At 45.6% G+C, this 26,070-nt stretch overlaps 1 protein-coding gene across 13 annotated transcripts in view; it reads right to left on the bottom strand.

Moving 5' to 3' along the window:
* The window catches only part of Kalrn (kalirin RhoGEF kinase), a 604,914-nt gene that overhangs the window by 9,994 nt on the left and 568,850 nt on the right, over window positions 1-26,070 (bottom strand). For all 13 annotated transcript variants that reach the window (XM_031363740.1, XM_031363737.1, XM_031363736.1 and 10 more), the window contains 7 exons: window positions 16,479-16,506; window positions 15,528-15,699; window positions 11,658-11,779; window positions 10,895-11,026; window positions 8,391-8,555; window positions 6,495-6,573; window positions 3,760-3,960 (listed from right to left, as the gene is read on the bottom strand). In XM_031363740.1, the coding sequence (XP_031219600.1) occupies window positions 3,760-3,960; window positions 6,495-6,573; window positions 8,391-8,555; window positions 10,895-11,026; window positions 11,658-11,779; window positions 15,528-15,699; window positions 16,479-16,506 (899 nt within the window). The remainder of the gene's footprint in view (window positions 1-3,759; window positions 3,961-6,494; window positions 6,574-8,390; window positions 8,556-10,894; window positions 11,027-11,657; window positions 11,780-15,527; window positions 15,700-16,478; window positions 16,507-26,070) is intronic.

Genomic DNA, 26,070 nt, shown 5'->3' on the forward strand with positions numbered 1-26,070 from the left:
CACGTGGAACTCTCAGAGATACTTGGAACAAATAAGGGGGCCGTTTACAGCAACACTGCTCCAAGCCCAGAAAGGATTGGCCACTCCACCCTCCTTAGCTGCTCTCCAGCCTACAGCCATCCGAGACTAGGGAATGGAAATCTTGGTTTCCCAGCAGAGGAAGGGTCTACCAGTTATCCCTATTGACCACTACAGGCAGAGCAAGAGTGAGCATGTGGTTCTACATGGGCCTTGCTTCCCACATATCTTCCCTGAAGATCACAGCAAAGCACAACCCTGCCTAATGTATGGTCTCTAGTATTTCCCATGCCATATTTAAAGCATTATTTATCTCCCAGTCTTTAACTATCTTTTTAACTATTGGACTTATGGGCCCCAAGGATAAGCGCTATATCTTCTGTGCCTCGTCTTACTGCAAATTGATATGCCAAGGCAGGTTGTTGTATCCATGGGAGGCCTCCCTGACACTGAGGTGAATGGGAGGGGACGCCAACCCCAGTGTGGCCTTGGTGAGGACAGAGTGACATGGCTCCTGCCTCTGGGACAGGGCTGGGGTGTGAGCCTCCACGGGTGTCAATGGCTGCTGTGGGTGTACTGCTTGTTTATGTAATAATGTACTAGCAGTGGAGGATTCCTTCCTTCTGAGGAATGTCCTCCCTGTTAACATTAATGACTTCATGATAATTAGAAACAGCGTGAGTCCAGAAGTCAAAGGTTCAACAAAAATGGTAAACACTAGGACCTTCAGGAGAGCCCTTCAGGCTACAGGAAAGAGCTCTAAATATGTGAGCTTGAAAATATATAATTTCTCAACTATGTAAAAATATAAGCACACAATATGAATTATGAGAGGCTTCACAATCTAAAGGAACAGAGGTAGCTGCATCAATGAGCCAACTTGTCAGAAAGATACAAAGGCAGACTGATTCCTGACTCCAAGGTCAGTCTGGGACATAGAGTCAAAGCCCTGGTGTGGTAGAAATGGTGATTTCGGAACAGGGGCCCATGTGGCACACGCCTTTAATCCCAGCACTTGGGAGGCAGAGACAGGTGGATTTCTGAGTTTGAGGCCAGCTTGCTCTACAGATCCAGGACAGCCAGGGCTACACAGAGAAACCCTGTCTCTGGGGGGCGGGGGGGAGAGAACAGGGGCCTACCCAGGAAACTAATCATCTGTGATTAACAAAGGCAGGCAGATCTCTGAGTTCTTTCACAATATTAAGAAAAACATGCCTGCTTACTATCTCCTAAGAATCAAAGGTCACAGGGATGCCGACTCAAAGGATAATCAAAAGGTAACCTAAAGTAAATGACTGAATTGCTATATAAATAAAAAAAAAATGGGCTTTTGGTCTGCATGAGATGAGCTAAACAGAATGTGATAACAATTCTTTAGAATTTTCTCTAGCAAGAGCTGAGCTGTCTGAAATCTCTGGAGAGAAAAATAAGAGCTCTTCAAGAATTTTCTTTCTGGGCTAGAGAGGTGGCTCAGTGGTTAGGAGCACCGACTGCTCTTTCCAGAGGTCTTGAGTTCAAATCCCAGCAACCACATGGTGGCTCACAACCACCCATAATGAGAGATCTGACGCCCTCTTCTGGTGTGTCTGAAGACAGCTACAGTGTACTCATATACATAAAATAATAAAATAAAATCTTAAGAGAAAAAGAATTTTTTTCTAACAAGATTTCTGACTTGGTCAGAAGATCCAATAATTTTTTTTTTTTATAGCAGCTTTTCTGACTTTGGTTAGAAAACCCATGAGCTATCTTATACAAAATAGCTTGTAGAATTTCTTTTTCTTTTCTTTTCTTCTTCTTTTTTTTTTTTTTGTTTGGTTTTTTCGAGACAGAGTTTCTCTGTGTAGCCCTGGCTGTCCTAGAACTCACTCTGTAGACCAGGCTGGCCTCAAACTCAGAAATCCACCTGCCTCTGCCTCCCAAATGCTAGGATTAAAGGTGTGCGCTACCACCGCCTGGCTAGCTTGTAGAATTTCTACTAGCAGAGAGAGTTGTCTCAACCAGAAAGTTTTGTTTTTTGTTTTTTGTTTTTGTTTTTTTAGATTTATTTATTATTATACACAAATACACTGTAGCTGATTTCAAATGCACCAGAAGAAGGCATCAGATCTCATTATGGGTGGTTGTGAGCCACCATGTGGTTGCTGGGATTTGAACTCAGGACCTTTGGAAGAGCACTCAGTGCTCTTACCTGCTAAGCCATCTTGCCAGCCCCAGAAAGTTTTTGAGACAGGAAGAGCAGAGTAGAACACACACACACACACACACACACACACACACAGAGTAATTTGGAAAACCATTTCAACAGAACCTAGGCTGCAAGCTTGGACCCACAATTTGACCAAGTGGTTCTTGATCTGTTAATAAAGAAAGCCATGAGCCAACTGCTGGTCAGAAGATACAGGTGGGACTTCTAGGCCCTTGGAGGCAAGCAGGGAGACACAAGGAAGGATAGAGGAGAACAAGGCAACCATGTGAGGTCTTGGGAGGAGCGGTGGGTGCCAAGAAGGCAAGCTGAAAATGAACTATGTGTGTTATGTGTGTGTCTGTGTGTGTGTGTCTCTGTGTCTGTGTGTGTGTGTGTGTCTTTTATCCTTGGATTCAAGGGAAGCTGGGCGAGGGTAGGGAGGGCTGGTAGCTCAGCCTGTTCCCAGAGCTTAGTTGGGAAGTGAAAAGCTACACACAACAGACTCTTGAGTTGTTTGTTTTCACAGCTCCCAGACACCCCCTCTCTTAGGACTCCTTTCCCAAGCTGATCCTTTGCAAGGGGTTTTAATGTGAGGTGATGAGGTGAGAGGGAAGGACTGGAAGGAAAGGAGGGAGAAGAAGTTTTGATTGGGATGTAAAGTAAATAAGCAAATTAGTTAATGAGAAAGCTGTATCTTTCTCCATTTGCTACCTAGATAATCTGCCATTCCAGAGATGTCTTGGATGGAAAATTCTAGATAGTAGGTTGGAATGCTATAGCTATTGATTGATGGATAAACTCCTCTCATTCCACCTCCACTTCTGTCAATTAGTTAACCACCAGGAAAGTCTTCTTAAATGAGCCACGCCTGAGAGTATGTAATGGAAAGAAAATGAAAATAAGGGTAAGAAATACAGATTACAGCTAGGGAAGAGAAATAAGTTCTAGTGATCTAGTTTATAGTATGGTTACCAGAGTTAACAATATGAACTGCTAATATATTTCAAATAGCTTGAGAAGAGGAATTTTTTTCAAATGTTTTTGTTACAAAGAAACAACCTAGCCTGGCGTTGATAGTGCACGCCTTTAATCCCAGCACTTGGGAGGCAGAGGCAGGCGGATTTCTGAGTTCGAGGCCAGCCTGCCTGGTCTACAGAGTGAGTTCCAGGACAGCCAGAGCTACACAGAGAAACCCTGTCTTGAAAAACCAACAAAACAAAACAAAAAACATGAAATAAAGCTTAGAAAAACTAAGAAAAGTGGAGTGAGAAGACATTCTTTCAAGATCCATTGTATGGACCCAATAAAAGGACAGATTCTCCACCTGTACTTTCATTGAGCTTGCTTTAAAGACCTTCTCCATTCTTGATTTGTCTAGTCTGTAGAATGAGAACTACATTAATATAAAGCTGGAGGTGAAAGAAAACATGGTCCACAGCACAGTTTATAAACCATACAGCACGGAACAAAATGTGACTCTTGTCTGTTAATTGTGGGCAATGGATAACCCAAGCAGATGAGGACCACACTAGAGATATGACCTCTGTACTCACAGTTCCAAAATCAGGATGTAGGATGTGGGGGACTCGTACGTGTCATGGAGAGTGACATACTGAGGGTGCTGCAGGTGCTGGAGCAGGGCAGCCTCATGTGCAGCCTGCTCCTTCTTCTTCATTTTTTTGCTCACAAATTTCACAGCAACATCTTTGCGAGTAGCTTTGTGAATGCATTTCTTTACAATAGAGAAACGGCCCCTGTGAGACAAAGGAGGAAGACAAAGGGTTTCCAAGTTTCACCAGTCAGCAGGGGCATCATTTACCAGACTCTGTTAGGGTGCATGAGCACTCAGACATGCCCAGGTGCATTGCAGGGACAGTAACATCTTACAGGTGGAGTGTCCTTAATCCAAAAATCCCAAATCCTAAATGCTCTAAAGTCTGACACCCTTTCTGTACAGACATGAAATTACTGTGGAAAGTTCCACAGCTGACTTCACATTGTAAGTGACAAAGTACAGGTATACTAGCCACATCACACAAAGTCACCTTCAGGCAAAGGAGTGCATGAAATATAGGTGACTATTTTTAGACTTGGGTCCCAGACTCAGGACAGCTCTTTGTGAACAGGTACATAGTTCCTAAAATCCTTAGGGCGAACACACTTCTGGTTCCAAGCATTTTGAAGAAAAGAGATCAAGTAATATTAGAAATCGTTCTGGGGTTGGGATGATGGCTCAGAGGTTAATGGTTCTGGGCTGCTCTTCCAGAGGACGGGGTTACATTCTCAGCATCTACAAGGCTGCTCACAACTTTCTATTCCTCTAATTCCAAGGTATCTAATGCCCTCTTCTTTGCCAGACACAAATGTGGTGTGTGTGTGTGTGTGTGTGTGTGTGTGTGTGTGTGTGCAGGCACTTAACTGTGCTCATAAAATAAAAGCAAATAAATTTGGAAAAAAAAGAAAGAAATATTTTCTCCTAGGACTGGTAATTTGGCTCAGGGCATACAGTCACCTGCTATCCGACCGCCTAAGCCCAATGCCTGAAACTCACATAAAAGCACGAGAGTGCTGACTCCACAAATTTGTCCCTGACCTCAACACATGGGCTATCCACACATGAGCTGTCAACACATGGGCTGTGGCATGCATGTACATCCCCACATAATACACACACATATATGAATACATAACAAAATGAAAAGAAACCCTTCTTTCTGTACTTTTAATTATGATATTATTATTATTACTATTATTATTATTATTATTATTATTATTTAAAAAGCCATCTTACTTTCTCAGCATCCTAGGTTCTTTCAGACCCCAAAGGTAAGCTAATATAATTTTTTAGCCACGATATCTCTGTGCCATTTGGAGCATCAAGTGTATATTTCTATATACAACGATGGGCTGGAGAGGTGGCTCAATAACTAAGAGCCCTTGTTACTGCAGAAGACTGGGGTTTGGCTCCCAGCACCCACAGGGTGGATCACAACCATCCATGCCTTCCATTCCAGGGATCCAGTATCCTTTCTGGCCTCTACAGGGACCAGGCTTGCATGTGGTACACAGACATACACAGGCAAAAGTCATACACATAAAAGAAATTAATTTTTTAAAAAGAAAGTAAAATGAATACATGGAGCTTTTTAAAATTCCCCTTTTTTAATTTTATGTGTATGGCTATTTTGCCTACATGCATGTCTGTGCACCATGTGTGTGCAATGCTCCCAGAGAATAGAAGGGAGTGTTAGAACCCTTGGGACTGGAGTTACAGATGGTTGTGAACCACCATGTAGGTGCTAGGATTGGATCCAGATCCTGTGGAAGAGCAGTCAGTGCTCTTACCTACTGATTCTGAACACAAAAACATTTTTACAAAATTTTGCCATTCTTTACCCACAGAGTAAGTTTGAGCAAGTTCTTTGATCACAGTGCAATGAAATTAGTAGTGAGTAACAAAATATAACTTAAATCTCATATATATTAAAACAGCTTTTTTTAAAGATTATTTATTTTATGTATATGAGCACACACTGTGCTGTACAGATAGTTGTGAGCCTTCATTTGGTTGTTGGGAATTGACTTTTAGGATCTCTGCTTGCTCCAGTCAATCCCACTCACTCAAGCCCAAAGATTTATTTATTATTATATATAAGTACACTGTAACTGCCTTTAGACACACCAGAAGAGGGTGCTAGATCTCATTAGGGGTGGTTGTGAGCCACCATGTGGTTGCTGGGATTTGAACTCAGGACCTTCAAAAGAACAGTCAGTGCTCTTACCCTGCTGAGCCATCTCACCAACCCATATTAAAGCATCTTGTTTTACTTATAATTTATTATAATTGATTTAAGAAATAACCCATAGTTGAAAAATACACAGAAACAATGATAATGAAAATATCATAGATCAAAATTTGAGACACGTAACTAAAATTACACTTTTAGGAAAAATTTGAGGCTTAAAAATCTCATGTTACACAAGACCTAGTGTCACATGCCTTTCATCCCAGCACTGGGGAGGCAGAGGCAGGCGAATGTCTCAGTTCAAGTCCAGTCTGGTCTACAAAGTAAGTTACAGGACAGCCATGGCCTCTGTCTCAACAAAACAAAACAAAACAAAAAGCTAAGTGTTGACAAGGCAAGCTTTCAACTCCAGTAAAGAAAAAGAATGGAAGAAAAGTCCCAGGAATGCACTCTCGGTTTTCCAACAAAAGGAGACAAGATAGAAAGAAACACCAACAAACCAACCTGGTCATTCTCTGTTGTGAGAAGTCTGGCATCCTTACCTGCCAATCTCGTTCAGTTCGGTGTAAGCAGAGTCAAAATTTTCCTTCCAAGAAATGGTGGCACCGTCGGCGGCCGCGTCTTTGGGAGAGGCAGAATCCACATGTGACCTTACAAAGATACTCCAGCATAATAACCTCAGGGAAACACTTACGACTAAATATGGAGACCACCCAGTGGGGGAAGTTTGTTATTCTCTGGACTGTTATTTTTAAAATGTCCGAGGGTGATGGATATGGCAGAGTCAGTAGGTCATCTCCTCAAACAGAGGGAGAACAGGGTCAGGATCAGAAATGTAGCTTCATAAAAAGTCAGAGAAGACATAGGGAGGCAGAAAGAGGAACTCTGGAAGGATTAGAAAAGTCAGTGAAATCTAGGGGCATGGGATGCAGAGAAGATGAGCGAGCTGAAGGTCACGGAGGAAAAAGAGGAAGCAGTGTGGGCCAAGCGTTCTAGAGACTTCTCTGACATCACCATCCTCGTCCTTTTGCAAGCTCTTCCGGTATGTCAGTGGTCCTCAGCCTTCCGAATGCTCTGACTCTTTAATACAGTTCCTCATGCTGTGGCGACCCCCAACCATACCATTATTTCATAGCCACTTCATAACTGCCGGTGTTACTACTGTCATGAATTGTAATGTAAATATCTGATATACAGGATATCTGATATTGGGGGTGAGACCCACAGGTTGGGAACCACTGTTCTATATGAACTGATTCTCCTGGGTGATTTGGGGATTTGGTTTGACTTTGCATGTTGTGTTAATTCTCGTCACATACACAAGCATACACACCCATTGTACTTGTGGTGTCTGCTGGGGATCGAGTCTCAGAAGTAACAAAATGAAAACGGTGGCCATCCCTGGCCACACTGAGTTAACGGCTTGGAAAGAAAGGAACCTCACAAAGAAATTCAGTTCTTCTGACTCCACCCTGGTTAGTGACCTCAGCTCTCTGGTGACGGGCCCACAGTGAATTCTGAGCACCCGCAGACCCAGGGCTAGGGTTTTTCAGAGTCAGTCACAAGACTGTGAGAACAAACAGGTCAAAGTCCCAAGCAGATGATGCAGATCCTGACTTGGGACTACAGGGTGTTTCCTCAGCCGGAGCAGTGTGTAGCCCAAGGCACTCTGGGACTTCAGACTTCCTTTAACCCACAGAGACACTAAGTCTGCTGTTTTAAGCATGGTGAACCTCCCACCCTTTCCTGACCTGTCCTCAGCATACACATGCTATTTCTGGTGCGCTGCCCAAAGTGTCACTAATGAGATATTTTTTTCACACCAGCATTTCCTCTTTTAAAATGTCCCCAGCACCAAAATGGGCAGGCAAGGTGGGTCAGCAAGCATGGTGGGCAAAGTGAGAACCACATTGGTAAAATATTTTCATCTAGTTAGTTACATGTATGTCTTAGCCAATTTCTATTTTGTGTAGATCCATGTTGAAAAGCAAATTCTAGAAGGGTGGGGCAAATATCAAGGTTTCATTCAGTATTGAACTCGGTGTTTTAAGTTGTGGAGCCGAGCATCCCCTGATACGGTGGGAAACACAAGTCTGCCAGAGGCACCCAGAAGAAAACAGGCTTTGAACTCCACAAAAGGTCTCAGAGGAGGGCCAGAGACAGAAAGCACATTGTGACAAAGGTCTCCTGCTTGTCCTTTGCGATTCCCCTGGGGAACCGCAAAAAAGGCGCATGGTCAGCAAGGGCGGTAGATCTAATGTTTGTTCCAAGATACCTCCTGGAGACACTCCACCTGGTCACTCAAAGGTTCTCTGATGGAAGCCACCACATGGCCCCAAGACACCTCCCCATGGGGTCAGAGACACCAGTGATTTTGTTACAGTGGCCCACTGCCTCACTTCCATTGGGCTAGCTGTCCTTGGTCTGCTGGGACTCACCGTACTCTGGGAGGCGCACAAACTCCGAGGGCTCACTGGGAAGGCTGATTCCCCAGGGGTTGCTGGCACTGACCCGGAACTGATAAGGGCACCCAGGACTAAGGTCTTCAATGACCAGGTAAGTGTCCAAGGTCGAAGCTATGGACTGCTGCCAGACCTGGGAACCTAGAGAGACAGTCAGACATTGTTTCAAAGGCCTAGAAAATGGAGCCAGAGCCAGAGACATTGTTTCAAAGGCCTTCAGTAAACAAAGATAGGAAATGGACACTGTGGTCACTGACTAGCTCTGAAAGTCTGCAGACCAACTGTGGGGGATTTCGACCCAGTTTTCCCAAGTAACAGCTCAAATGACAACAGGTGCAAGGAGTTGACCTGTGGGCTCTAGTTCTTTTCAAATATGCAAGGTGAAGAATGGGAATTCGTGGCAGTGTGATCAGGCTGGAAGAAAATACAAGTCAGGAAAAAAAAATGAGAGGAAACATGCCTTTGGAAATTGAAATAAAAATTAATACATATGGGGCTTATGTACATGTAGAAACACTTCAGGGCATGACACAATTCTCTCCTTTAACTCCAGCTAAAGTTCACAGAAACCCAATGATGACCGGAGAACTAATCTTACTTGACAGATGAAGAAGTAGGCGACTCAGAAACACTAAACAGCATGCATACAAGAACTTAGTTTCTGAGATGAGCTATGAGCTTAACACAGAAAGAGTAAAACAGGTTTTTGTGGCTCAGCAGTCACACCTGGGCTGGCCCTATATACCCTGTTGCAGACAGCTTTAGAAAAAGGCTGAAAGAAATAGTTTTATAACTGTACACTTCCTGCTTAAGAAAAAAGAATTAAAATGACAATATTAATAGAAAGAAAAGTAAAACAAATGGTCTTATTGTGTGTATGTGGGGGGGCAAGCAGGTGCTTTAGATTCAATTGGTTCGCATGTGGTTCGGAGTTGTGTCATGACAATTACCCAGAAGCGCCTTTAAAAACAGCTTTATTGGGCTGGAGAGGTGGCTCAGTGGGTAAGAGCACTGACTACTCTTCGTAAAGGTCCTGAGTTCAAATCCCAGCAACCACATGGTGGCTCACAACCATCTGTAATGGAATCTGATGCCACCTTCTGGTCTGTCTGAAGACAACTATGATGTACTCATATAAATAATATAAATAAACATTTAAAAACATTTTATTTATAATGATGATGATGATGATGATAGTGTCTCACTATGTAGCTAGTTCTAGCTGACCAGGCTAGCTTTGAACTCAAGGAGATCCTCCCACCAATGCCTCCCAAGTGCTAGGATTAAAAGTGCCGGCTTGGGCTGGTGAGATGGCTCAGCGGGTAAGAGCACTGACTACTCTTCCGAAGGTCCTGAGTTCAAATCCCAGCAACCACATGGTGGCTCACAACCACCCGTAATGAGATCTGACACCCTCTTCTGGTGCATCTGAAGTCAGCTACAGTGTACTTATTTATAATAATAAATAAATCAGCCGGGCGGTGGTGGTGCATGCCTTTAATCCCAGCACTTGGGAGGCAGAGACAGGTGGATTTCTGAGTTCAAGGCCAGCCTGGTCTACAGAGTGAGTTCCAGGACAGCCAGGGCTACACAGAGAAACCCTGTCTTGAAAAGCCCAAAAAAATAAATAAAATAAAATAAAATAAGTCTTTGGGCCTGAGCAAATGGGGTTGACCAGAAGGAGCAGAGGTCCTAAAAATTCAATTCTCAACAACCACATGAAGGTTCACAACCATCTGTACAGCTACAGTGTACTCACGTGCATAAAATAAATAAATAATTTTTTTTTTTTTTTTTTTTTTTTTTTTTTTTTTTTGGTATTTTCGAGACAGGGTTTCTCTGTATAGCTCTGGCTGTCCTGGAACTCACTCTGTAGACCAGGCTGGCCTCGAACTCAGAAATCCGCCTGCCTCTGCCTCCCAAGTGCTGGGACTAAAGACGTGCGCTACCACCACCCGGCAAATTAATCTTTTTTTTTTTTTTAAAGGCTGGCTTAAACTTTTCTTTTCCTATCCCAGTGTACACTTGCTATAGAGTATATCTGGAGGGGGAGGGTTGGATCTCTGATCAACCTACCGTGGTTTCTGGTCTGGGAGAAAAATCAGATTAGTCAACTACAGAGCTGGGTCCAGTGGGAGCTTGCCCCTTATTAACAGCCTCGTGTTTCTTTACTCTTTAGGCTTTAGCTTCCCCATCTGTAACATGGGCTCAATTGCCTCTATCTGTGTGATTGAGATAGGTAAGTAGGACAAAGCAATGAAGACACACTGCCGCCTAGTGGCTGGGCCAGGACGGCGCCAGAGAGGTTTCCATTTGCGAACCGTAGGCAGATAGAGCCTGGCCCCAGGCTTCTGTGCTAAACTCCCAGGATGCCCAAGCCTGGCTGTTTCCAGTGAATGGGAGGATATTTGAAATCTAAGGCTCGCGCGCGACTCTGAAGACCTCCTGAGAGGAAGCAGATACAGAAGAGAGCAACCCACCTTCCTCGCGGTACTCCACTGTGTACCCCGAAATAGTGCAGTTCCCGGTGCTGGCTGGGGGCAGCCAGCGGAGGATGACGGAGGTGCAGCTCCTCTCCTGTGCGATTGGGCGGTTGGGGGCTGCGGGAACACCTGTGGAGACAGACAGCAGGGCGGTGCGGCTTCTCAGAGCTGGGCGTTGCATGCCCTCTAGCACGGTCCAGGCGAAACATACCAACCATGTCTTAAATTTGACACATAACCCTGTCCAAGAAGCACACCTTTCTCTAAGCCCAAGGGAGGCCTAGGAGATGGGACGTGCTGTTTGACAACCTCCCTCGATTAAACACCACGCGTAGGAAAAGCTGGACGGGAGCCATGCTGGAGGCTAGGGTAGGAGCTCTTAGCGGGTTGGGAATCTTGCCATTGGTCTGCAATAGATCCTTTTGGAAGTCCCGGTCACGCTCACTTAAAATGGACAATGCAAAGTCTTTGAGGCCGTAATAGGAAAGGCAGAATAGGAGCAGCCAGGGCAGTGGGAAGGGAGGGATTTGGAGTTGTTGTTTAATAAGAACAGATGATAAAAGTTATGTGGATGGATGGTGGTGGCCACACCGATGGGTGTGTCCTCAATGCCATTAAACTCTACACTTAAAAGTGGTTAAGATGCTAAGTTTCATTGTTGTGTTTTGCTACAGTTAAATGCAGAGAGAGAGAGAGAGAGAGAGAGAGAGAGAGAGAGAGAGAGAGAGAGAGAGAGAGAGAGAGAGAGATTACAGCATACCTTGCACTTTAACGGTAGCGGACGTGGATGCGGTTCCGTGATCATTAGTTGCTATACAGGTATAAATCCCGCTGTCTTGGGGCATCAGGTTGCAGATCTTGAGCGTGCTTTCCCCAGAATCACTAGGACATTAAATGGATCTCCTTCAGACTCCCATGGGGAGACAGTTGAGGGATGGGCAAAATGCCAGAGGCTTGGTTCATGGTATGCAGAGCTGAGAGAGTGCATACCTCCTCCACCTCAGCTCACCTCTGCAACTTGGGTGAGCACCTAGCATCCGTTTCCTTATGTGGGAATTTATTTATTTATTTATTTAATTCACTTTGCATACCAATCACTGCTCTCCCTTCTGGTGCCCCCCTCAGCCCCACCCCTCACTCCCCTCCCCTTCTCTGAGAGGGTGAAGGCCCCCTCTGGGTATCCCCTAACCCTGCAGGGCTAGGTGCACCCTCTCCCACTGAGGCCAGACAAAGCAGCCTAGTTAGGGGAATGGATTCCATCCACAGGCAACAGATTTAGGGGTACCCCCCTTTCCAGTTGTGAGACCCACATGAAGACCAAGTTGCACATCTGGTACATATGTACAGGGAGGCCTAGGACCAGCCCACGTATGCTCTTTGGTTGATGGTTCAGTCTCTGAGAGCCCCCAAGGGTCCAGGTTAGTTGATTCTGTTGGTCTTCCTGTGGAATTCCTATCCCATTTGGGGCCCTCAATGTGGGGAATTTTTTTTTTCCTGGCTATGCTCACTGTCCAAATTTGTGTAAATAAGGGATAGAATAGGGATTGAATGAGATATGAATTAGAAATAAATAAAATCTTACAACCTACCAGTTTGGAATGTAATTATGAGTATATCTCACAAATAATTTTTGTGCTGAAATAACCTCTGCTAGGTCAGTAACAAATGGTAAAACAGAGTCAGTAAGGAATATGCTTAAGTATTTCAGATCTTACATGAGGTACCCTTAAAATCATTAAGTGGGTGTCTGTGGAGGTGACTCGGTGGGTAAAGTGCTTGTTGTACAGGCATGAGAATCTGAGTTAGTAACAAGGTGTGTGTGACTTGTGCCTGTGACCCCAGAACTGGGTGGGTTGGGGAGCAGGCAGATCCAGAGGCTTGTGCCTGTGACCCCAGAACTGGGTGGGTTGGGGAGCAGGCAGATCCAGAGGCTTGCTGGCCAGCTTAGTCTAGCTGAAGCAGTAAGCTCCAGGTTTCACAGAGAGATGCTGTCTCAAAAAAACAGGAGACCAGCAGATGAAGACAATTGAAGTGGACCTTTGGCCTCCATACTCTGCCATATGCACACACACACACACACACACACACACACACACACACCCCACAGATACATATCCACATACCACACAAACACACATACCATATACATATACACACATCACACACAAACACCCCCCACACACATACACACACCCCACATACCACACACACACACACACATACAAACACACCACAGACACATATACATACACCCCATACCACACACACATACAAACACACCACAGACACATATACACATGCCCCACACCACACATACCACACCCACACACCACCCACACTATACACACACATACATACCATACACACATACACACATCACACACACACACCATACACACATACACACATCACACACACACACCATACATACACACCACATATACACAGACATACCACACATATACACACACATACTGTACACACATATACACCATACACACATACCACATACATACCACATATATACACACATCACACACACATACCATATACATATACACACACGGATATACCACACATACCATAGACACACACAATATACACATACACACACATACCACACACACCACACGCATACACAATACATGCACACACATATCACACATACCACACACATATACAACACATACACACACATATCACACACACCACACACATATACACATCACATACCATACATACACACATATATACACACACACCACATACACACATACATACACACTACACACACAACACACATACGCCATATCACACATACCCTACACACACACACAGCACATACACCACACACACACATCACATACCATACATACACACACCACACACACACACATACACACACGCGCGTACACAAAGTGAACTAAGAAAGGATTCCTGCACCTAAATGGTAACCTTCTCTCTTGCTGCAGAATGAGGTTCAGAAGCACTTCACAGAAGGAACGTCTGTCTCTGAAAGGGTTGAATCACAGGGAAGTCAACCAGCTCTCTTTGTGGTGATTTGAATGAGAATGGCTCCCATAGCCTCCAATATTTGAATGTTTGGTCCCCAGATGGTGGAACTGCTTAGAAATGACTAGGAGACATGGCCTTGTTGGACGAAGTGTGCACCGGGGGTGGCTTTGAGGTTTCAAAGCTCATGCCAGGCCCATTCTCCCTCTTTCTGCTTCCTGCTTGTGGAGCTCAGCTAGACTCCAGAGCCATGTCTGCTTGCCTGCTGCTGTGTTCCCTGCCATGATGGTCATGGATCTACTACTCTCTGGAACCATGAGCTCCAAATTAAATGCTTTCTTCTCTCCGTTCCCTTGGTCATGGTGCCTTTTCACATCAATAGAAAGGTGACTAAGACACCATCCCTGCTGTATGACATGTTCTGAGATCTTCATAGTCTTTGCCAAACAATGACTCTCACACTGAGCTGCTGAGACCCATGAGGTTTTATGGCCTGACCAGATATCTCTTTTGGAAACACCAAAGAAGATACCTCCCCCAACACGCACACATATGCATGCACACACACGCACACACACTCACAAACAAGGACACACACATACTTACATACACAGATAGACATACAGACAATCACAGACATAGACTCACAGACACTCTCACACACACAGAGACATAAAACAATCACAAACACAGACTCACAGCCATCCACACACATAGACACACAGTCACAGACACAGACTCACAGATACTCACACACACACACACACACACACACACACACACACACACACACACACACATAGACACACTCACAGACACAACTTAAGCCAATCGAAATGTGCTCTACTCCAGGCCAAGTGGCCGGTGAGCCATTAGAGCTTGGTATTGCTTGTCTGCTGGAAGCAGCCATGCACAGTGATGCGCAGACAAGTTAGCAGAGTGGCTGGGAGGCAGTCAACCAGGCAGCCCTGAGTGTAGATGAGCCTTGTAGCTTGATATTCCATTGCACAGTTTGCAATATGAACCACCCCCCTCATAAAATCGTACTTAGGTAAGGAATGAATCACATTGCTATCTTTATCTCAAAGCATCCTGATGGGCATCAAGCATTCCAGGGTGTTCAGTTAGCATTCAGTACTTCTGACAGGTCTCCCTGGGGATCCTTGGACAGATCATCTAATATTGTGCCAATGAGGTAGGACCACAGAAACGTTTTTATATTTATAATTCAGGCTTGGCCTGTTATTTAAAGGAGAATGCTTTATTTGTTTTTTGGCGGCTCTGCACAGAATGTTTCTAGATGGTTCCTGTAATAAGGCTCATGTCTGTCTGTCTGTCTGGTGCTGGGCAGCACACTCAATGTGTGCTGGCACAGTCCAGAGCCAGGCTGAGGGGCCAGCTGCAGAGTGGGCAGTTGAGACTGTGTTTGAGATTTGAATACAGGGTGCGCTAACCCACCCATGCTTTTAACACAGTCTCTCCTAATCAATAGCCACGTGTATGATCTGGAATAAACACCAGGACAGATCTTTTGGGGTGACTAGTAATCCAGAGAGAATTTTACCCCAGCCCAGCCTCTGGGTGTTATCGGCCCAGACACTGGGTGCTATCCACTTACCAGGAGGAGATGGTGTATGTGGCTGAAGTGTTGTCAGTATCTAGAATGTTCTGATCTGGACCCTTCCAGGTGATGCTGGGCTTTGGCCGCCCACAGGCTTTGCACTGTAGTATCACTGTGTCTCCAAGCAAGCAGGTCACATCTACTAAGGGCACAAGGAATTCCGGAGCCACTGCAATTGAATTGATACACATTCATGTTGCTTCTCGAAACACACTTACAATAGCCATTTTAGACCTTATAGTATTCTCACACCTAGAGATGGAGGGGCATCAGGTCTCAAATGACCCTTGGCTTAACATTGTTTGATCAGTGTGTATTGTTTGACCTGTGAGAAACTCACTATGTAGATCAGATTGGCCTCAAACCCAAAAAGATCTGCTTGCCTCTCAGTGCTGGGGTTAAAGACACGCACCACCATGCCCACCTTGTGCCCTCTTATTTAACAGCAACATTAGAAGCAAAAACAAAAGAGGGAGAAGCTTCATGATGGCATAATGTGGAGGTGGTATTTGAGAGCATTTCACTATACAGTCTTTGAACTTTATACAAACTTATTTATTTATTTATTTATTTATTTATTTATTTAATCAAAGTAGAGCCCCTTACATATCTTTGTTTATTTGTTTGTTTTTCGAGACAGGGTTTCTCTGTGTAGCCCTGGCTGTCCTGGAACTCACTCTGTAGACCAGGCTGTCCTGGAACTCAGAAATCTGCCTGCCTCTGCCTCCCAAGTGCCGGGATTAAAGGTGTGCGCCACCACCGCCCTTACATATCTTACATGCTATGCTCCTTGCCCTTACTAGCTTATCTTAATGATCTCTCCTTATCCATAAATACAGAAGTGTGTCTCCTCTTCTCTCCTCTTAAAATCCCCACCTTAAAGCTAGATATAAGGTAATATATTTAGCCAGTCCCCACATTCTCAATTTTATCCCCTTAAAAACTCACCTTCCTGGATGAAATTTGGATTCAAGATCTGAAAAAAAGACACACACAAAAGAAGAGAAAATTGCTTGAAGCTTTACAACTTGGAGAACATGATAGACTATACTGAGTCAAAAGCAAGGACTGTTTGGGGGAATGGCTTCAGGAGCCCACCCTTTCTTTCCCTGTGCTGTTATGGATGACCCCAGTCATAGATACCCTTCTTCGACACCAAAGGGCATGGGATTACTTCCTGTCTAAGATGGCCACTGCATGGACTTAATGCTTGATGGTGGTTGTGGCTGCTTTTCTCCCTTCCTCTCTGTTGCTCTTTTTCCATGCACAACCCCATACCTTTCCTATTCAACATGTCCTCTACCAATACCATAGCAACAATTTCCCCCACAAATTACGGGCAGTAACAAAACCCATGACAGTGATCAAACTTGGTCTCTGCAATGAATCTACCCAGAGGCTCCCTTTCAAAGGTCCCCCATATTTGGCCCTAAGCAGAGCTCTCCTGGTTGAAGAAAAAGAGCAGTAGATCCCAGCTGTCAATCTGGTCCCAGTCCCAACTCTATGGCCCTGGTCTCCACAGGGGATGGACAAACACTCGATCTTTGTGCTACTCATGGGAGCAAAGGAAAATTCAAGCCCACCAGATGATTCTTGAGTTCCATGGCTGGTCTGAGGAGAAAATAGCAGGACACTCAAATGTGCCCTGCCCCAGAACACCCGGCCACTCTAGCCAGCCTGGAAAGTTCTCCTTTCTCAAGTGGCTGTTCACTTTGCTCTATCCCCAACCTTCTGTATTACCTCTTCCCAAGCAAAGAGAAGCCCAGTTCATAACAAATTGGCTTGTGAGAAAGCTCAAGCTTTAGTGAAATGAGGGCCAGGTGTCACCTTCTGTTTGATGTGGCTGCATGGCATTGTTTGGTATTAATTTTCCTCCACTATGAATTGGGGGAATGAAGTGAGGCTGGCTATTACAGGCATAATAAGTACAGTTATATATGCTAAGGGCCCAGCAGGGTGCATGCTGAATAATGAGTACTTAACTCCTATTCAAATAAAAATGTGAAGTTCTGGTGAGTGGCCTTTCCTCTGCTAAGCCATCTGCTGAGGAGCCTAACCTACTTTATCATGCAAGGTTCTTGCCTTCCAGCCGGAGTGGAAAACTCACCTTATACAAAGAAAAGCTCGGGTAGACCATTTTTAAATGGTCTGCCCCTACCTCCTGCAAACACACTCAGTTTCTGTGTATTCACATATAGAGGGGCGTGTAGGAGCCCCCTGGAAGATGCTATTTCCTCCCTGGAGTTCCCTTTTGCACAGAAACTGCCCTTTTACACTATGGTGCCTGCTCCTTGACAGAAGCGGCTTAAGAACAGAAAGTGCAGCCGATGCCTGGACCTCATGACCAAAGCTCCTGTCTGGATTGGTGTGAAGTGGTGTGCAGGTGTTTAGAGTAGGGGAGAGTGTGCTAGGGACCGAGCCCACACACAAGTGCACGGCACTCACCTACAACCCTTCGTAAGTTCTCTTATTTAAAATTTTGATATAAGGCCCTACCAAATTGCTAGAGCAGGCTTTGAACTAGTGCTTTTCTTGCCTCAGCCTTCTGAATAGTTGGGGTTCCAGGCATCGTGTGTCATTATGTCTGGCTGGCATTTAAAACACACACACACACACACACACACACACACACACACACACACATACACAGAGTATTCATTCTTTGAGAATTGTATACATATATGTAATTTATTTTGATCATATCACCCCACTCCCTTTCCAGCTCCTTCCAGAACTCCCTGCCATATTCTCTCCCAGCTTCTGTCCTCTCTTCTCATAGCCCAGAGTACAGTCAGTACTGTCGGTGTGCATGGTGCTGTGCAGGGCCATCTTCTGGAGCACAGGCAGCCTACTGAGGACACTGACCTTCCTATTCCAGGAGCCTTCAGTTAACAGCCCTCGTCTACGGCTGGATTCTGAGTCCCTCCCCATCTGTGCAGGGAATCACTGCTGTGGAGAAGTCATACAAGCGATGGCTCTGTATACCCAGAAGACACTTTTTCATGGTCGTCCGTCCTTCTCAACCTTTGGCCCTTATAACCTTGCTGTCCTTCTGCAGTGTTCCCTCTGGGGAGGGGCTATAATACAGACTTCTCATTTAGTGGGAAATGCCCCACAGTAGAATTCATAGTAGAATTCATTCATGCTCAGGACCCTAACCAGCTATGGGTCTGTGTAATAATTGCCCATGGAGAAAGAAGCTACACTAATCAGTTGGTCCTGGGAGTTAGGCAGGACAGACAGTTTTGTTTGTTTGTTTGTTTGTTTGTTTTTGGTTTTTCAAGATAGGGTTTCTCTGTATAACCCTGGCTGTCCTGGAACTCACTCTGTAGAGCAGAACTCAGAAATCTGAGTGCCTCTGCCTCTGCCTCCCAAGTGCTGGGATTAAAAGGCGTGTGCCACAACTGCTGGGCCTGTTTTGTTTTAAAAAGCCCCACTCAGGAGAACTCCCTGGCAGCCTGGTTGGGTCTGTGCTAGGCAAGGGATCTCTAACCTGCTAGCTTCCTGCCCCTGAGGCTTTTGTGGATGCATGACACCTGGAAGGACATGGTAAATAAGAGCTACTGAGTCACACACACACACACACACACACACACACACACACACACACACACACACAGATTTCTCTGTGTGAAAACATTCCATGTTAGAGAGAAGGATATAAACCTTTCTTCAGGGTGTTGAGGGTGATCAATTAACTACTGCAATAGCACCATGGTACCAGCAGGGGGCGAGAGAAAGAGGTCATACACTGATGGGCTTGGCTAGATCAGTTATTCGGCACAGAAAAGAGGCTAAGAATATTTCCAAATACTGATGGTGGTTACTCAGTGCTGGGCTTACAGGAGACTTTCCTTCCCACTCAAGAAGCACTGGCTGATGTGTGCATTGTTTTGTGGACACAGAAATACAAACACACAGGCTCTACTCTGTATTTATAAAATAGTATATAATATTTCGGTGACTTTTCCTTCTCCTCTTCTTCCTCCTTCCCCTCCTCCCCGCGTCTTCTTACTCCTCCCACCTTCTTCTTTTTATTTTTGGGGTTTTGTTTTGTTTTGTTTTCCCCGAGGGAGAGTTTCCTTGTGTAGCCCTGGCTGTACAGGAACTTGCTCCATAGATCAGGCTGGCCTTGAACTGACAGAGATCCACCTGTCCTCTGTCTCGAGAGGGCTGGGATTAAAGACATGTGTCATGATCCAGCTCTCCTTTTCTTTCGTACATGGACTTTCCAAATTTTCTACAGTCAACCCATTTCACTGTCATAGTACTTTGTAAAGAAAGGGGACAGTCAGACCAACTAGGCCCCAAGATCTTCAGGGTGGGAGCTGCTGTTATTCACCCCTGTTCCCAGGATCTCCACACAGTGAGCATTTGATGAGTGTTGGTGAATAAGTGCTTGACCATTTGCCTCATTTCATGTCTCCCAGAAATGTTAGGTTCATAAGCAGGATCTCAAAACAAGATCAAGAGATATGTAAAATAATTAGTCGTTGGTAAATGTATAATATCTGACTAGAGCTTGTTTGCAGCCAGAACAGCACTGTGCACAACCTCTGAGAGTGGCGGCTCTTAGCAGAGTGAGGTGAAAGTGTGTAAATGCTGGGAGGAGGCCCTGGCACTCTCTGCACTTGGCTACAATGCTTTTTTTTTTTAGGTTTATTTATTTATTTTATACATATGAGTACACTGCCATTGCTGTCTTCAGATGCACCAGAAGAGGGCATCAGATCTCACTACAGATGGTTGTGAGCCACCATGTGGTTGCTGGGAATTAAACTCAGGACCTCTGGAAGAGCAGTTGATGCTCTTAACTGCTGAGCTATCTCTCCAGCCCTTGGCTACAATTCTTAAACAAGGTGGGACTCAACATCATCTGAAGACTGTGGATGCCAGTACGGCTTTGTGGACACAGACCTCTGTAATCTGGGGACTGTAATGCCAACACGCAATGGCTGTCTGATGATGGTAAAGATTGATTGAGCAGACCCCGGTTAGGTGGTTGTACCAAGAGGGAACAAGTTAGGCAGATGCATTGGCATCCACAGGTTTCAGCGCAGCGGGATTCAGTGACGTTTGCATTCTAAGTTTGCCATGGCATGGACCATTCTGCAACAGATAACAGAGCTTTAGACTCTGCAACCTCAGTTCCCCTGAGGCATCGGGACTCTAGTGGAGAAAGAACCTGAGGTTGCTAAATCAGCTGTGTGGTGGTCTGTACTTCCCACCATGCTGGAGATTCCCCAGAGAGAAGGATATGGAGCCCCTACCAGGAGTCTCACAGGGAAGACAATGGAGCAAGTGACAAGGTAACATATTTCATATACACTTGAGGTGCCAGGCGCTGAACCCAGGACGTGTGCGTGCTAGGCAAGCACCCCAGCGCCGAGCTACATTCTCAGGTCTTAATAGGAAAAGAATTGAAGTGAGGTTTCAAAAGCCCAGGAGAACACGCCCCAGATAGCCACAGAGAGAACTTCTCTTACTCCTCTTCCTCATCGTGGAACCCGAGCTGAATCATGTATGCTATTGAACACGTACGCTGCTTAAGAAATGAACATTCCTACGGAGGGTGTAGGTTTAGCGGGGATGCCGGGGAGAGACTCAACTGTAGGTTCTTCACCTGGAAAGACCCGGAGAAGCCAGCCATCTTTGTTTCTTTGCCATTTGCCTGACCCAGGGAGGAGAGCAGATGTTGCTGTTTGTGGTAATACCAGCACGGATCTGGACAGCAATTATCTAATACTCACAAACACCTTCCTTAGATCCTCCGAAGCCCCAGAGAAACACAGAGGTAGGGTTGCTGATGCCCATCTCCTGAATGAGACAGGGAAGTGAAGTGTAAGATCCCACAGTGACAGTGGGCTGGCTGGCTACGGGAGTCTCCGATTTGGCTCAGTACTCTGTCTGTCACAGTGTAGAGTTCACTGGGAGATGTCTGGGGAAAGCACCGCACTTTGTCATTGCTGCCAAAGGCCCACCCTCTGCTGGGATGCCTCTGCCCAATCTCTTTCCAGTCCTCCATAAGCGTTCCGGCAGGACCTTAGACCCTGAGTGAGGTTCCTCACGGATGCTTTTGCTAGCTGTGCCTGTGGGTCACATGTACCGAAGACACTTTTTCCTCCTTCTATTTGAAGAAAATCTAAGTGTGGGCAGGAGATGCTGTGGCGCTCTCCTACCGTGGTCTACCCAGGAATGTTTTTGGCTATGGATCTGTATGGCTCGCAGGCCCACGTGGACAAGGGTCAAGCTGTCTTCTTATTTGCCTCTAGATTTAGCACAAAATTTGGCAGGTGGTGTTCTGTGTAGGTCAAATCGCCGACAGCTTTTAGTGGTGGGATTCTAATTCGGAGGAGGTAAAGATAATGCATCCTCCCAAGAAGCTAGAGGGCTTTTCATTTTCTATGAGTTGGACACGTGACTTCCTTGGGAATCCCATTGGTCAGTCCAAGGCTGGGATTCAGCCAATGGTGATCATCTTCCTCTGTGCTCACTCAAAGGCTGGTACCTCTGGGCCTCTGGTCATGAGCTGCCATGCCTAAAATCTTCTCTGCATTGCATTTGCTCGCCAGTCTCGTGCACCCTCAGCAGATGGTCACCCTTTTGTGTTTTATGTACACAGAGTCATTAATCATGGTGTCAAACACAGTGTCTGTTGTAGAACAGGTCCAAAGTTGTTGGATCAGATTAACTCAGGTCCCTCCAGTACTGGACTAGAATTTGGGTCTCTTGGCTGTCTTTATCTGGTGACCATTGTGGGTACATGCAGGGACCGGAGGTACCAATCCCAAATCTCAGATATTTCTTGAAATTGAATGTCCCCCAAACAGGTGGGCAGTGAGCATGGTGACGGATGGGAAGCCATGGAGAACTAGAATGTCAGATAGAAGTGGTTGTAGAGGAAATGTGGTGTTATTCATACGAAATGCATGTAGTCTGACTCTGAGAGATGCGGGGGTTGGGGGAGGGAGGGAGAGATGGAGAGAGGGAGAGATGGAAAGAGGAAGAGAGGGAGAGAGGGAAAGATGGAGAGATGGAGAGGGAGAGAGGGAGGATGGGAGGGTGAGAGAGAGGGAGAGAGGGAGAGAGGGAGAGGGAGAGAGAGAGAGAGAGAGAGAGAGAGAGAGAGAGAGAGAGAGAGAGAGAGAGAGAGAGAGAGAGAGAATATGCTGAGTAAAGTCGGTTGGGGTCTGGGAGTAGGGGAGAGGTGGGGATGAACAGCTGGGTAGCCTGGTTTTGTTTGAACAGCAGAGGGCAGTAGGTAGCAGGGTTTCCTGAAGCCACTGCACCTTAGTTCCTTCTGGATTTTTCTTCAAAATGGGACAGCAGCGAGTTCAGGGGAATGTTACAGGTAAAATCAACCAGTGTTGAATAATAAACTGAGCTTGAAGAGAACTCCAGTATCCTCCTCAGTTAATGCCTAACAGAGTCTGACGCCGAGAAAGAAGGTGAAATTCTGCCTGGAAACCAGTTGTCAGCTGAAGATGATCTGACCTTGGTTTTCTCTGAGTCCCTCATCACCTAATCACAAAGCACAGTTCCATACTGCACACGAAAGATGCTAATGGGATAAAGATGGTGGAAACAAGCTCAAACCGAATGTTCTGAACCCCAGAACTACAAACTTGAGTGTAGGGAAGGAAAGGGATGCTAGATAATAACATTTAGTTAGAAGATGAATAGATAGTAAAAAGATATTTTCTGGGTTGAGGATATAGTACAGTGGTAGAACACTTGCCCAGCATGTGTGAGGTCCTGGGTTCTATCCCCAGCATAAAATAAAAGTACCTAAAACTTTTCTTCTGCATGTGGTCCTGGGGTTGGGTATGATTTCTGATTTGAAGGTTTAGCTATTCATTATTTCAATCTGACTAGATCAGACAGTTTCCCAATTATTTATTTATTCCTTTATTTATTTAGAGATAAGGTTTCTCTGTGTAGCTCTGACTGTCCCAGAATTCACTCTTGTAGACCATAAGACTGTCCTCAAACTCACAGAGATCCACCTGCTTCTGCCTCCTGTTCCTGGGATTAAAGGCATTCACCTTGACCTAGCTTCAAATCATTTTATAAATTTTTTTAAGTGTGTGTGTGTGTGTTTGTGTGATGCATGTGAATGCAGGCACCCAAGAAGGCCAGGGGCATTAGAACCCCTTGAGCTGGAACTACAGGAAGCCGTGAGCTGCCTAAACATGGCCTCAAACTTCACTACCCAACTCTCCAGCTCCCTCCAAACCTTTTATTTTCTTTTTTAAAATTATCTTTGTGGTTGGAGAACCTGGTCTGTCTATGTGCTATTGAATCCTTGATTTCCCTGAGATTAGCTTTGTGAATCATGAGGAATGTACGCCGAGCTTTGCAGGCGAACTTTGATAGTATATGGATATCTGTGTATACAGGCAAGTGGGAGTAGTGGCCTTGTCTCTATATGCTCTTAGGGAAACTCCTAGGTCAATGGCACTTGCACGCTTGTAAGTGTACAACATAAGGAAATAGGCCAGACCTTCCGTCTAGGGTGAGGCGCCTCGCGGGACACATGACTAAGAGTTCAACATGGCCAGCCCAGGAAACCAATTCAGACATTTCCAACTAGTGTCAAATAGACTTGCTCTCTTGGCTGCAATGGCCGAGCTCCTGAGTCACTGGGAAAGGGTGTGTGCCCAAAGACCTATGATTATGCCAGCAGTCAGGGGATTAGAAAAGCTGTTGAAGAAGAAATTCTCCTCCTTCAAGAGATGTGCAACAAGAAAGGGCCCAAGCTTCTGCATTCAGACTTCCTGCAGGACATAGGTCTAGCTGAGGGCACCAGTGGCGCTGAGGACATCAGTCAACAGCAAGACTTGCTTTTTCATTGGCTGTGTGACCTTGACCTCTCTGCCTCTGCCTTTTCTAGGAGAGTTGATTGGATTTTTTTTGGTTTTGCTTTGCTTTTTGTTTTTGAGAAAGGGTTTTTTTCCATGTAGCAGCCCTGGCTGTCCTGAAACTCCATTTAGATGAGGCTGGCCTCAAAGTCACAGAGACCCACCTGTCTCTGCCTCCCAAGTGCTGGGACTAAAGGTATGTGCCACCACTGCCTGGCTAAGAGGTGTTAATATTATGGTCAGTTTGGATTGAGACGTGCCTAGGAGATTTGTGAAGCACAGCTCTAGCTGTGTCTATGAGGGTATTTCCAGAGACGATCAATTAGAATGGGGGAACACCGGCTCTGAATGTGGGTGGCAGCATCCCGTAGCCTGAATGCAGGCAACAGTCCTCTAGTGTGGACACTCCATTTCTTTGTTTCCCGGCCATCATGAGGGACCAGCCTCCTCTCCCACACACCCCTGCCACCATGAGCTTCACCCTCATCTCCGTTCCAGAGCATCAGGGCTGAAGGAACGACGACGGACACCCAGAAGCCACAAGGCAAAGCAATTCCTCCTTTTACAGTAGTTTTTCTTGGGGACCTGGTCAGTGACAAGACTAACAGAGGTGAGCAACTGTGTCCTCCCTGATGGCCAGAGCACAGGATGGAGGGCTGTCTTGTTTCAGCTAAGGTCCCTTGGGTAGTAGGACATCTATCCACCCTTATAGGGAATCAGAACAAATCTGGGCAGAAAGAGAGAGTCTGCTTGCCAAACGCATCAGATAGGTTACAGAGCAAATGTTTTGTCAAAACGACAGGAATGTGATGCTTCCCTTTCTTTTTCTTTAAAGAGTCCTTTTCACGAATTCTGTTATTAAAAATACAAAAACAGGCTTCAGTGGAAACATACTGGCATTGCCAGCTCAGTTGCCTGACTGGGGCGGCCAAGTTTTCATCTATGTGGCCAAGTCCTCATTTTGAAGCCCTGAATCTGGGATGGGGATACCAGAATGTCTGAGGCAAGAGACACAGACTGGCCCTTCAAGACTGGAATATCTGGGACCTGACATTGTGTGTTGGGAAGAAAATATGTGCCAGCTCAGAACACTCACTGTTCTTAGAACTGAGAGTGGTCACTTCAGTTGCCATTCCTACCCCTATTCGAGAGCAGAAAGCACCTCTTCCAGTCTCTTTTCAATGCTTCGGGAGGCTGATGAGGTTCAGAGCCAAGTCTCCTGACATACATTACTTCTTAGATCTACATGGTGTTCAAAGGGCTACATGTCAGTGTCTAAAGACCTGCACAGTAGGGACTGTGTAAGCTGCCTGCAGAGAAACCCAGAGCTCAAGAAAGCTAACTGGTCCAAGGTCACACAGCTGCCAGGACCCACAGTCCAGGTTTCCCGACTCTGGGTCAGTCCTACTGGCTTTGTGTGGCTTCAGTTTGCATCATATTTCAGCCCTGAGAAGCCAGGACTGGTACAAAGGAGAGTCCTATGGGTTGAGCTGGATAGAACAGTATATCTATGCGGGGCAACTGGCAGAGGAACACAGGCCTTCCCAGAAACTGTGTTTTAGTTAAAACCAACCTGGGAAGGCTGTGATCTAAGTTGCCACAGGATGGTGTGAGAGGGGGTTAATAATGGCCAGGGGAGCTGAGCGACTGTTCCCCTTTCTTCTCTTCTTCTTTAAATC

This window comes from Mastomys coucha, unplaced genomic scaffold, assembly GCF_008632895.1.
Source record: "Mastomys coucha isolate ucsf_1 unplaced genomic scaffold, UCSF_Mcou_1 pScaffold12, whole genome shotgun sequence".
Taxonomy (NCBI): Eukaryota; Metazoa; Chordata; class Mammalia; order Rodentia; family Muridae; genus Mastomys; species Mastomys coucha.